At 40.7% G+C, this 12784-nt stretch overlaps 1 protein-coding gene across 2 annotated transcripts in view; it reads right to left on the bottom strand.

The window, feature by feature from the left end:
• AOAH (acyloxyacyl hydrolase) overlaps positions 1 to 12784 on the bottom strand; it is a 190345-nt gene that overhangs the window by 133914 nt on the left and 43647 nt on the right. For both annotated transcript variants that reach the window (XM_006053721.4, XR_006552793.2), the window contains exon 5: positions 11441 to 11540. In XM_006053721.4, coding sequence (XP_006053783.2) covers positions 11441 to 11540 — 100 coding nt within the window. The remainder of the gene's footprint in view (positions 1 to 11440; positions 11541 to 12784) is intronic.

Genomic DNA, 12784 nt, shown 5'->3' with positions numbered 1-12784 from the left:
TAGACTAGAAAGAACCATTTAGAAGGGTGAAGGCTGGTGTCGATACTGAAATATGCAATATGGGAGGAATAGCTGATGTGGGGAAAAGATAATAGTCCAGTTTCTGACACGTTATGTTCAAGCTGTCTTTGGGACCTCCAAAGATGATATTTATCTGGCAGCTGCATGCAGTGGCTGAAGCTCTGAGGAAAGTCTTGAGCTTTGTTTGTGAGGCTTAATAACAAGAGCAAATGTTTTGTATGTTTATGATGATCAGTCACTATTCTAAGAATTTTCACACTTGCCAATTTGTGTAGTCTTCACATTAGCCCTTGGTGGTAGGCTCTACTCTATTCCTCATTTAACATATGAAAAAGCACAAAGCAGTTAAATGATATATCTCAAAGCACTTAGCAAGTACATGGTGGGGCCAGGGTCACTGATCCCCGCAGGATGGCATTGGGCAGTCTGTGCTTAACTGCCAGGCTGTCCTGACTATAATTACTCAGAGAGAAAGCCCAAGTGAGCAGAGTCCTGGCTGGGTGGGTCCTGGTGCTTAGGAAGGGAAGGGTAGCCTCAAAGCGACAGAGTAGTGCAAGGAGAACCAGGAAAGAGCAGAGAAGTTTCTGGAAGGGAGTGGCAAGCAGTGTTAAACGCAAAGGATAATGGACAAGAATGATCCTGGATTTGATGTTTAGGAAGTCATCAGTGACTCCTTAAGTCATCAGCTTAAGGAGAAGTGTTTTATTAGAGTAATGGGGCTAGAGGCCAACCTGCAGTAACTTGAGAAGCAAATGGGACATGAAGAAAAGCTCTTCTCCTTTAAAAGACAGCTGGAAGTTGCTGCTGCTCCTAACACTTATTAATGGTTATTACAAGCAAAGAAAGCACCATCCTAAAATTCAATCTCCTGCCCCACTATAAAATGCATATACACATTTATAGGTATGTATGCACATAAACACACCTGGAAATATATATTAAATTTTAAAATATTCACAACTACCCTATGAAGCCTGAGTATTATGTCCACTTTACAGATGAAGAAACTGAGGCCCAGAGCAATTGAGCAACTTGTTTAAGGAGAAATAGAACATAAGAAATGCAGCCAGGTTTTGAGCCCAGGTGTTCTGGCTCTAAGATCTGTGCTCATAACCACAATATTGAACTATCCCTCAATTAGAGGAAGGAAAAAATTAGATAGTAGCTGGAGAAGAATGGGAGTCCTGGGGTTTATTTTTATATTAATTTTTGGAATGGGAGCAACCTGAGCTGGTTAATAGGTATCCTCCTTTCCCTCTTTGGGTGTAGATAACTTCAGTGTAATTTGGCCCAATTAGCAAACTGTTATGAGAAAATCCATAAAAAAGGAGTGAACTCTAAATATATTGTTTCTAAAACCTTCAGTTCCGTCAGCCCTTCTAAGAGGTCTTAGCAGTGGGGGTTTGGAGACTTGAAGCCCATAAACAGAGTTTGTTAATGAATCCATGAGAAAAGGGACAGAAGTCAAGGAACCAAGGATGAGGCTGGGGGTAAATGGAGACATGTGACTTTGGGTGTCTGGGAAACTACCAGATGACAAAGAAAAGGCCAGCAGCAGGAGGAGAAACAATATTTTCAGGCTTGTTGATGGCAGCTTTCAGGCTTGGGCCAACAGTTTTTACCCTTCAGTGCTCATCAGAAGTTTTGTAGAAGTGCAGCTGCTCAAATCTCACCCCAGAAGTACTGAACCAGATGCCCTTGGGTGGGACTCCACACATATTTCTAAAAACTGCTTCACGTTCTAAAATCAGCTAAACCTTTTATACTCTGGTATGTTCTACTGAGATCAGATAAACCCTTGCAAGGGAGGAATAAAGCAAATACATGTTCAGAAAGGCCCTTTCCAGCTTGTCTTTCATGTAACAAAACTTATAAAGCACCTACATGTGTCAGGCATTGCACAGTCCTGGAAACATGATGGTGTGTGAAAAAGACATGGTTCCTATCCTCAAGTGCTAGGAAAGAAACAAAGTGCTGTGTGAGAGCACAAAGAAGACCTTCAGATGGAGTGTGAGGAGGGACATTTCAACAGAAAGCTGAAGGAGGAGAAGTAGCTGACTGTGCAGAGAACTGGAAGGGTTCTAAGCCAAGTACCCAAAAACAAGGGCTCTGAGGCAGATGTAACCAGAAGCCTGCATATGCAGTCAACACCTGCTACACCTTGGAGGGAGCCGTCTCCACTCCTTCCCAGGGAGAGCCCAGCCCTGCTCTGCTGCGCTTTCTGTTCCTCTTTGCACCCTCTGTTAGAACACTTGTCTCTTCCTCAGAGTTTGTTTACAAGTCTGCCTCCCTTGTAGAATCATTATTTGCATCGTGACTGCCTATCTCATTTACTGGAATACTGTCCTACATAATTCTCTCTCTATAAATATTTGCTGCCTAGGGGAAAAAAAATCATTCTGTAGAAGCTACAGGACTATAGGCAAGTCTTTTGATTCTCCGGGTCTCAGTGGACTTATCTATAAAAAGGAGGAGTCATATCTGTCCTGCAGATTTGTGATGGTTAAAAGAGATCGCTTACTCAATGTGCCTTGCAGTGGGGCTAGCACACAGTAAGTGCTCAAGAAATGTTTGTTGAGGCGTGGCTGGCTATGTGAATGTCTGACCAAATGATTTAACCGGTAAGTAGAAAGTTGCTATCCTTGGGCAAGATTCTTAGAACTTAAGCTCTTCATAATATTTTCATTAAAACTAAAACCAAGAGATGTTTACTTTCTGATACTGAGAACTGGCTACTCTGAATGTGCTTCATAATCTCTGCCAAACACACATGTGCTGATGTGAAGAGTTGCAGGTCTGAAGTCTGAAGCCCCAGGTTAAGTTCAGGTTCTTCTCACTAGATATGAAACCTAGGTCAAGACCTTAAGCCTCAACTCCAAAATATGTTTAATAACTATATCTATAACAGAGTTTGGCCCTGTGATACTATCTAAAGTTGGAGACATCAGTACACACACACACACACACATACCCACACACACACACAGATGGATAGATTCATAGGTTACATACATACATACTTTATTAAATTCTCCACCAGGAGGATCTAGAAGCAATGTCATTCCAGTAACAACTTGAATACCCAGCAACTAGATCTTGGTTTATAAACACCATTTTCCAATAAAAGGAACCAAGCCATCTTAGAAAATGGTGGATTTTAGGGTTGGGGCAGAAAAAATACAAGATGACAATACAATACTCATCTGGCATTACCAGAAAGTAAGGAAGTTTGAAAGGGAAAGAGGAAAAAATGAAAGAAGGAAGAACAGCAAAGGAAAAAAAAAAAAGAAAGAAAAGGCACTGTGTTGAAAAGGACACAGGGCAATCTGAAAGAGATCCTAGTGGCCAACACCGAAAAAAATCTGAGCAAGAAAATAAGTAACAGTAGTGGATTATAACTCAAGTATAAAATACTTATATACAAGTCTATATTGACATAAATGAATAACTGAATAAGTAAATAGGAAAGAAGAGACACATCTTTGCAGAAGAATTTCAAATAATGTATGTAGATAGATACTCCCTTCTCCCGGAGGTAAGCTTGGAGCCCCCATTCTGTTAGATTTAGTGACTCAGTTATAATGAATAAAGAAAAGAAAAAGGTAAAGATAGCGACTTCCCAGTGAGGAAACCTGGCAAATGCCACCTTAGCCAACTGACCAAGGTTAATATCCCCCTGAATATAGTGTGGTATCATGTATCCCTGATAAAATGTAATGACAAGGGCACTTAGCCTCTGTGGTTTTCCTTCCAAAAACCTGCAAGTCTCTCTACTCAAAATAAAGACATCAGACAAATCCCAATTCGAGGGACATTATATGAATATACTTAATCAGTACTCTGAGAACTGTCAAAGTCATGAAAAACAAGGAAATAGTGAGAAGCTGTCACAGACTACAGGAAACTAACGGAACACTAAATGCAACATGTGTCTTGGATTAGATCTTAGAACAGAAAAAAGGACATTAGCAAATTTAAAAAAAAGGTGAAAACCAAATCAAGTCTAAACTAGTAATGACTAGTAATAGTCATGTGTGCATGTATACTCTGTCACATCCGATTCTTTGTGACTATAGCCACCAGCTTCTCTGTACATGGGATTTCCCAGGCAAGGATACTGGAGTGGATTGCCATTTCTTCCCCCAGCGGATCTTCCCAATCCAGGGATTGAACCCATGTCTCTTACGTCTCCTGCGTTGGCAAGCAAATTCTTTACCACTGAGACACCTGGTAAGAAATGGTCATGTGACTATTGATTAAGGACTAGTACATGACAATTACAAGAATAATGTGGCTTCTTTAGTTTTGACTAAGTAATGTTAAAATGTTAACATTATGGGAAACTGAACTTGGGTCAAGGTGTACTCTCCATGGTATGGTATGGTATTTTTACAACTTTTGGTATATCTGAAAGTATTCCAAAATAAAAAGCTTATTAAAAATAGTTTGGGGGTGATTAGATGATAATGTATCTAAAAGCGTTTTGTGAGCTCACAGAGCTGAGCACATCATTTGAATGGAAAGGTGCTGTCCATTGTAGGATAAAATTTAGTGATTAATAAATCTTAGAAAATGTCGAATTTCCTGCTCATCTATAATATTTTCCTAAACTCTACTACCTTCCATTAAAAAGATGCCAGGTATTTTATTAATGCCAGATATTTTCTTAATAAACTTAATGTTTAAAAAATATAAATCCCTGAGATCAGCTTGTTTATTCCTCAATTGAACAAGAATTTGTCCTGTGTCACTATGGACCGTAGCCCTCCAGGCTCCTCTGTCCGTGGGATTCTCCAGGTAAGAATACTGGAGTGAGTTGCCAAGCCCTCCTCCAGGGGATCTTCCCGACCCAGGGATTGAACCCACACTACTATGTCTCCTGCATTAGGGCTCCCCAGGTGGTGCTAGTGATAAAGAACCCACCTATCAATGCAGGAGATATAAGAGACACGGGTTCGATCCATGGGTTGGTAAGATCCCCTTGAGGAGGGTATGGCAATCCACTCCAGTATTCTTGCCATGGACAGAGGAGCCTAGCAGGCTACAGTCCATAGAGTCACAAAGATTCAGACACAATTGAAGTGACTTAGCACGCATTGGTAGGCAGGTTCTTTAACAGTAGTGCCACCTGGGAAGCCCATCGCTTTCTCATAAAAAGTGCTAATCTACTCTTTCCAAATCTACTTATGTCAGCTTCCTGATTGTTTGGATTCCAGGGAAGCACAGATTCCTTGTGCGTGCCCACAGGCCCACACACTCAGCACTGGAGAGTTATGGTGGTTTCCTGCAGAAATTGGATTTACCGTGGGAAAAGCTGTTGCAAAGTCTAGATTGCTTTCCTAAGGCAGCAGATCTCTTTAGCAGTAGTTTAAATGGGCCAGAGACCCCAGAGAAGTAGGAGAATCCATCTCCACTAGCATACACCTTCTGAATATAATTCTCTTTTATTGTGGATCAGAGTGCTGTGAAGTAAGTCTTGAGCACACCTTAGAGGTGCTGGTAGATGCAGCCTGTCCCTCCAGCTCAGGGGTGGTGAAGAAAGGGATCTGTTCAAAGCCACAGGGTCTGCTTGGGGATCTTAGAGTTAGGGGACCAGGAGGGAACAGCATAAAACTGAGGAGGCTCCAGGCTGCACCTAGCCCAGTCGGAGCATGAGCGCATGCACTGTTGTTCTCTGACCCAAAAATGAGAAGAGGTTCAAATCAGAAGGGCACACATGGAGGAACCACATCTGGTTTTCAGTTGGCGAGCTGTGGTATCAGAATCACGCTTAGGCACATGCACACAGAGACACACAGCAGCAGTAGGCAGGGCCTTGCTTGGTGTGTGAACGAGAGGAGGGATGAAATAAATAATCCCCCTAAAGTAGGTGACACAAAACCATCTGGGTGGTCTTTACAACACAGCCTGCAGGTTTCCTTTTCCTCACCTCTTCCCCCTTCTCTTGTTTCTCCTTGTCTTGTCCTCATCTCCCCTCTACTCCCCCTCTTCTCACTCCATCCTCCTGGTGCCCACTGAACACTGCAGACTGTTTCTTGCTTCAATTAATTATGGATGGAATTGTCATTTTGGAGCACACGGTAGAAAAGGATATAAAGACGAAGCTGAAGGACTGGCAAGAAGTGGCTAAAATTTCAACGTCACTGCAAATGATGTAGGTTCAGGGGATCCCTACAAGCTGTTCTACCTTTCGCTTTTGGCCCCCCTAAAGTCAGATGTCCATTTTTCTACACTTTCCCCCTGCAGGCCCCTGGAGCAGAGAGATTTCTTCATCCCTCCACCCTGTAAAATGCATTTCACAGGGACAATGGCTTGTATCACACTACATTTTACCGGCATCTGAAACACACACAAAGCAAGATCTCAAGTGTGTACAGTCCTGCTTGTGAGGAACTAGCTGGCCCAGGAGCAGTGGTTTAACTCAAAATACCAGTACCCCAGGAGAATCAATGGAGAATCAGAGCACAGTGGAAAGAACTTGGGCTTCAACGACAAACAGACTCAGGGCTGAAGCTTCTCATTGCCATTTACTAGCTGTGAAACAGAAAAACTCACCTTCTAGTCTCCGTTTCCTCATCTCTAAGTTACATATACTCCCCCAAGAGCATTGCTAAATGAGATCACCCATGTACAGTGCAGTGCCTGGCACATTCACTCATGTACCAAGCATGTGCCTGACATGACAAAGGGGACAAAGATGGGCAAGATGCAGAACTGCTGCCTGGTCTATTTACACTCTAACAAGGAAACCTATGTACATGTAACATCTTCCTATCTCTGTGCCTCCCTTTCCTCGTCTGCAACGTGTGGCCGACAACACCACCTACTTCATAAGGTTAATTATGTATGAAGCATTTAGAACAGCACCAGCACATGGCAGTACTCAAAAAGCATTTCACGCTGATGACTGAGAGGAGAGTGAACACTTTGTCGAGAGGATTAGGAGTTATTTCACAGAGAAAGTGGCAGTGAGATGAGCTAGAAGGATGGGTTTGACATTGATGGGTCATTCTGGGCAGAAGGAATTATTAAGGACAAAGGTGCAGGGAAGGTGGGAAGGTTGAGGCAACAAACAAATATTTCTTTGTTATGTATAAAGCATTGTCCTACACATTGGGTATACAGTGTAAAGAAGATAGACTCTGACCTCCTGGAGGTTATAGCCTAGTGGGAGAGACACAGACAATCACACAGGTGTATCATTCAAAACAAAGTAACTTTAAAGAAAGAAAAAACAGGAGCTCTGACAAGAGGAGTGTGTAAAAGGATCCAGGGTAGGCTTCCTCAAGCTTCAGGCAAAGGTACTGGGGTGGGGTGACAAGATCATATCTATTTATAGAAAGACATTTCTGGCATCCATGTTCAAAATTTATTGGAAAGAGGGCAAGATTTGGTTGGACTAGATGGGACTATGTAGCAGGAGTAACATCAAAAGATGATTGTGTGACTACTTCATACAACGATGCTGTTACTCATAACAACATGGATGAATCTCACAGATAAAAGAAGCCAGACACAAAGAAGACTATATCGTATTATTCTATTCACAGAAATTCAAGAGTAGATCTTCATATAAATAAACTACTCTGTGGTGGATTTCAGAGTAGTGGCTATCATGGGGGGTGTTATTGACTGGGAAAGTCATGAGGAAGGCTTCTAGGGGGATGGAAATTATACCTGTATCTTTACTACTAATTCACACTTGCTTTGCAGGTGTAATTTGTGTGTCATGAGAATGAAAGGAAGGTCTGATATGTACCATTAAAAAAAATACATACTCAAAACGTAAAATTAAGGGGGAAAAGTAAAATAAAATATTGTATATACAACAGTATCATAACTCTCAAAGAAATTAATATAATTTATTTAATACTAAAAGGAAAGCATTCAATATTTTAACATTGGTTATTTCTGGTGGTGGGACTTCAGTTAACTGCTGTAAGGAGACACCCCGAGGGGATTTTCAAGAAACACTGACATAAAGGTTAAGAGATCAACCAGCCTCTCTGAATGAAGGACAGGGACATGAATCTCAGTTCCAGTCCTTCCCAAGGGAGTGAGTTTCCAGTTCCATAACCTTTCTAACTATCAGTTTCCTCAGTCTTAGAAAAGGGGTCATCCAAGAGTGCCTCCATGCTAGGGGTATTTGGGAGATTAAAGAGGATGAAGAATAAGCACAGTGAGTGCTCAGTAAATACCTGTTATTGCTATTAAATGAAATCGTGGAGGCAGATGACTGCCCACACTGCACCAACTGCTCCTCTTTTCTGGGTCATCTGTAAAGCTGGAGGTTGGCAATGCGGATTTGAAGAGGAAACTGATCATTTCTGAGGTGAAATCCTCTAACTTCCTCTTACCCAGAAAGGATGGTCAAAATGTTCCTGAATTGGGAATTGTAAAGGGGGTGGTGATGGGAGGACAAGGAAATACTATTTTGAGTATAAATTCTACAGAGTATAAAAATAAAGAATGTCATTTTAAATGGGATAAAGTTGAACATTTTGTGACTATGTATAGCTGTGAGTGTGAAAATATATAAAATGATGTTATTTAAGGAAACCATGAAAACCCATATCACTTGCCTTTGTACATAGAGATGTGGCTTCTATACATTATCAAATAGCAAATATTATAATGTCATATTTGCATGCTATTTGAATATATGGAAAATTTTTAATTAAAATTAACAAACTCTTCCAGACATCAGTGAAGCCAACAGCTTCTCAGGTAGAATTAAGGGAAATTTAACTAGCAGTTAAGTCAATCATCAAGTTAGCATGAAATGCGCATGTACCCCAAATATTTACATCTCTATCTCTCAGTTCAAGGAACAGGCTTATGATATTTAATATTTGTTGTCCAGTCACTCAGTTGTGTCCAACTCTTTGTGACTCCATGGACTGCAGCACGCCAGGCTCCCTGTTCTTCACTATCTTCTGGAGTTTCCTCAAACTCATGTCCATTGAGTCAATGATGCCATCCAACCATCTCATCCCCTGTCACCCTCTTCTCCTCATGCTGTCAATTTTTTCCAGCATCAGGGTCTTTTCCAGTGAATCACATCAGGTGGCCAATGTATTGGAGCTTCAGCCTCAGCATCAGTCCTTTAAATGAATATTCAGGGTTGATTTCCTTTAGGTTTGACTGGCTTGATCTCCTTGCAGTCCAAGGGACTTTCAAGAGTCTTCTCCAGCACCACAGTTTAAAAGCATCAATTCTTTGGTGCTCAGCTTTCTTTATGGTCCAACTCTCACATCTGTACATGACTACTGGAAAAACTATAGCTTTGACTAGACAGACCTTTGTTGGCAAAGTAATGTCTCTGCTTTTTAATATGCTGTCTAGGTTAATCATAGTTTTTCTTCCAAGGAGCAAACATCTTTTAATTTCATGGCTCTAGTCACTGTCCACAGTAATTTTGGAACCCAGGAAAATAAAGTCTTGTCACTGTTTCCATTTTTTCCCCGTCTATATGCTATGAAGTGATGGGACTGGATGCCATGATCTTCATTTTTTGAATGTTGAATTTTAAGCCAACTTTTTCACTCTCCTCTTTCACCTTCATCAAGAGGCTCTTTAGTTCCTCTTCACTTTCTGCCATAAAGGTGGTTTCATCTGCATATCTGAGGTTATTGATATTTCTCCCGTCAATCTTGATACCAGCGTGTGCTTCATCCAGCCCAGCATTTCTCATGATGTGCTCTGCATATGAGTTAAATAAGAGGGTGACAACATACAGCCTTGACGTATTCTTGATGTACTTGACCTACTTCCCAATTTTGAACCAGTCCATTGTTCCATGTCTGGTTCTGTTTATTCTTGACCTATATACAGGTTTCTCAGGAGGGTGGTAAGGTGATCTGGTATTCCCATCTCCTCAAGAATTTTCCACAGTTTGTGGTGATCCACACAGTCAAAAACTTTAGCGTAGTCAATGAAGCAGAAGTAGATGTTTACTGGAATTCTCTTGCTTTTTCTATGATCCAAGGGATGTTGGCAATTTGATCTTTGGTTCCTCTGCCTTTTCTAAATCCAACTTGTGCATCTGGAAGTTCTCAATTCACGTATTGTTGAAGCCTAGCTTAAGGATATTGAGCATTACCTTGCTAGCTTGTGAAACGAGTGCAATTGTGCAGTAGTTTGAACATTCTTTGGCATTGCCCTTCTTTCAGATTGGAATGAAAACTGACCTTTTCCAGTCCTGTGGCCACTGCTGAGTTTTCCAAATTTGCTGAGATATTGAGTGCAGCACTTTAATAACAGCATTATCTTTTAGGATCATGATATTTAATATTTCCAGTCAGCAAAACCATGCCAAGACCAAAAGTGTGTTAAACTGGCCTCTTTTCAATAAGAATAAAAAGGAAATGACAAGTAATCAGAAGCCTGTTATGTTATACACAGAAAGACTACAATTATGGGAAAAGGGGCATAAAATTTTGTTTTATTTTATTTTCATAGCAAGTTTCTGAAAATCATTATTTTGATACCCAACTAATGGGTAAGGCTTCCCAGGTAGCCCTAGTGGTAAAGAGTCTACCTGCCAGGACAAGAGATGCAGGAGACGCAGGTATGATCTCTGGGTCAAGAAGATCCACTGGAGTAGGAAATGGCAACCCACTCTAGTAATTTTGCCTGGAAAATTCCATGGACAGTGGAGCCTCATGGGCTACAGTTCATGGAATTGCAAAGAGTCAGATATGACTAAGCACACAGCATTAGCAGGAAATTGTGTCAACACTTGCCTTTCTCTGTCTGCATTCCAAAAAAAAATTGTCCAACATGATATAATGCACACAGGGTATTCTGAACAGCTATCTCTGAATAATAATAATATTGGTAATAATTATATTAGCTACTATTTTATTAATACTTATTTACACAGCTGGTATTGCACTAAGCATTTTATATGTATTAACTTACCTACTTTCCCCAACAAATGTAGTAGGGAGGTATTTCAGGTATTTGATTAGGCCCACATTAGTGAGAACAATAAAGCTTAGATTAGGGGAACCAAATGCCTGAGTTTTCCCAGGATGTAGGATTTCCATTGCTGATACCAGAAAAGTCGGATGCAGAATACATGAGTTGGTCACTCTATAAAAGTAACTTGCTTGAATTTTAAGGGGTAGAGAGGGATTTAACCTCTCCTCACCTTGGCTGGCCAGATTTCCTATGTACTGCCCGCCCAAGTCTAGATTACAGTCCAAAATAAACAGCAAAGACATTCTTTGGCAGCATGGGGGAGGCATCTAAGTTGAACTTTGGGAATATTATTCTGGGTGATATAATGGAAAATGTCATTTTGCAGGTCCCTGTCCCAAACCACGGAGCCAGTGAAGCTGAACCTCCCTTTACAACATGTCCAAAGGGCTTGCATGTCATTGTGATCTGAAGTTCGGAATGACAAACCACTCACCTTGGGAAGGGGATAGAGGTGACACAAGGGTTGGCCAGGATCCTGTTTACAAAACTCCAGGGTGTGACACACCACATCAGCATTCATATCTGCTCTGAATCTGGAGGGAAATAGGGTAAAACAAAGGCTATTTAAAAGCTCTCAGGCATTAGAAAACAGAAGTAATTTCAAAAGAAGGTAAATCCCCGGAATGGATTCTGGCATGGCCTTTGAGTCCAGTCCAGTGTAGCTGCTAGATCATAACAATTTCCTGCCACTTGCATTCTACTTTCACATTAAGGTCCTGGGGGCGGGGAGAGAGGGGCTAACAGCACTGAGCTGTAAGCCAGCCTCTTGCATGGGCACTGGGATGCTTTTCTGGAACAGCCATAAATAAAATTGAGATAGGAGAAATGGACAGGAGTGTAATTTGATGGGAACAATATTTTAAAGTTTGCTGAGCCTTATAGCAAAAAATATCTTTATGATATGACCTTAAACACCTGAAATCATTTTCTTAGGTGTAATCAAAGCATTTCTTTTCCTTTTAAAGTAAATTTATTTTTTTACCTTTGACTTTTTCCCCTGGGGATGGTGTAAGGATAGTGTTCTTCAAGCATTTGGGTTTATGTTTAGATTTGAAGGGGCTAAAACAAAGCTTCCATATTCAGTTTCTACCTGCCACTCCCAACACGCTTCTTAAACCAAGAAAGTGAATAAAAAAGAGTTAAATGATACCATAAAAAAGAATGAAATAATGCCATTTGCTGCAACATGGATGGACCTAAAGATTATCATAAGTGAAGTAAGTCAAAGACAAATATTATATGATATTACTTATATGTAGAATATAAAAAATAGTTCAAATGAACTTATATACAAAATAGAAATAGACTCATAGATATAGAAAACAGACTTAAGGTTACCAAAGGGGAAGATGGGAGGGATAAATTAGGAATATGGGATTAACAGATGCAGACTAACATACGAAATAGATAAACAACAAGGTTTTACTGTGTAGCACAGGGAACTATATTTAATATCTTGCAATAAACTATAATGGAAAATAAAGAAATATATGTATAATCAAATCACTTTGTTATACCCTTGAAACTTAGACAATATTATAAATCAACTATACTTCAATAAAAAAGAAAAAAAAATCGAAGGTCACTACTCTTGCCTGGAAAATCCCATGGACAGAGGAGCCTGGTGGGCTGCAGTCCATGGGGTCGCTAAGAGTCAGACACTACTGAACGACTTCCCTTTCACTTTTCACTTTCATGCATTGGAGAAGGAAATGGCAACCCACTCCAGTGTTCTTGCCTGGAGAATCTCAGGGATGGGGGAGCCTGGTGGGCTGCC

The sequence above is a fragment of the Bubalus bubalis genome, chromosome 8, assembly GCF_019923935.1.
Source record: "Bubalus bubalis isolate 160015118507 breed Murrah chromosome 8, NDDB_SH_1, whole genome shotgun sequence".
Classification (NCBI taxonomy): domain Eukaryota; kingdom Metazoa; phylum Chordata; class Mammalia; order Artiodactyla; family Bovidae; genus Bubalus; species Bubalus bubalis.
The sequence above is the reverse complement of the archived record's forward strand: the minus strand, read 5'-3'. Positions and strand labels throughout refer to the sequence as shown.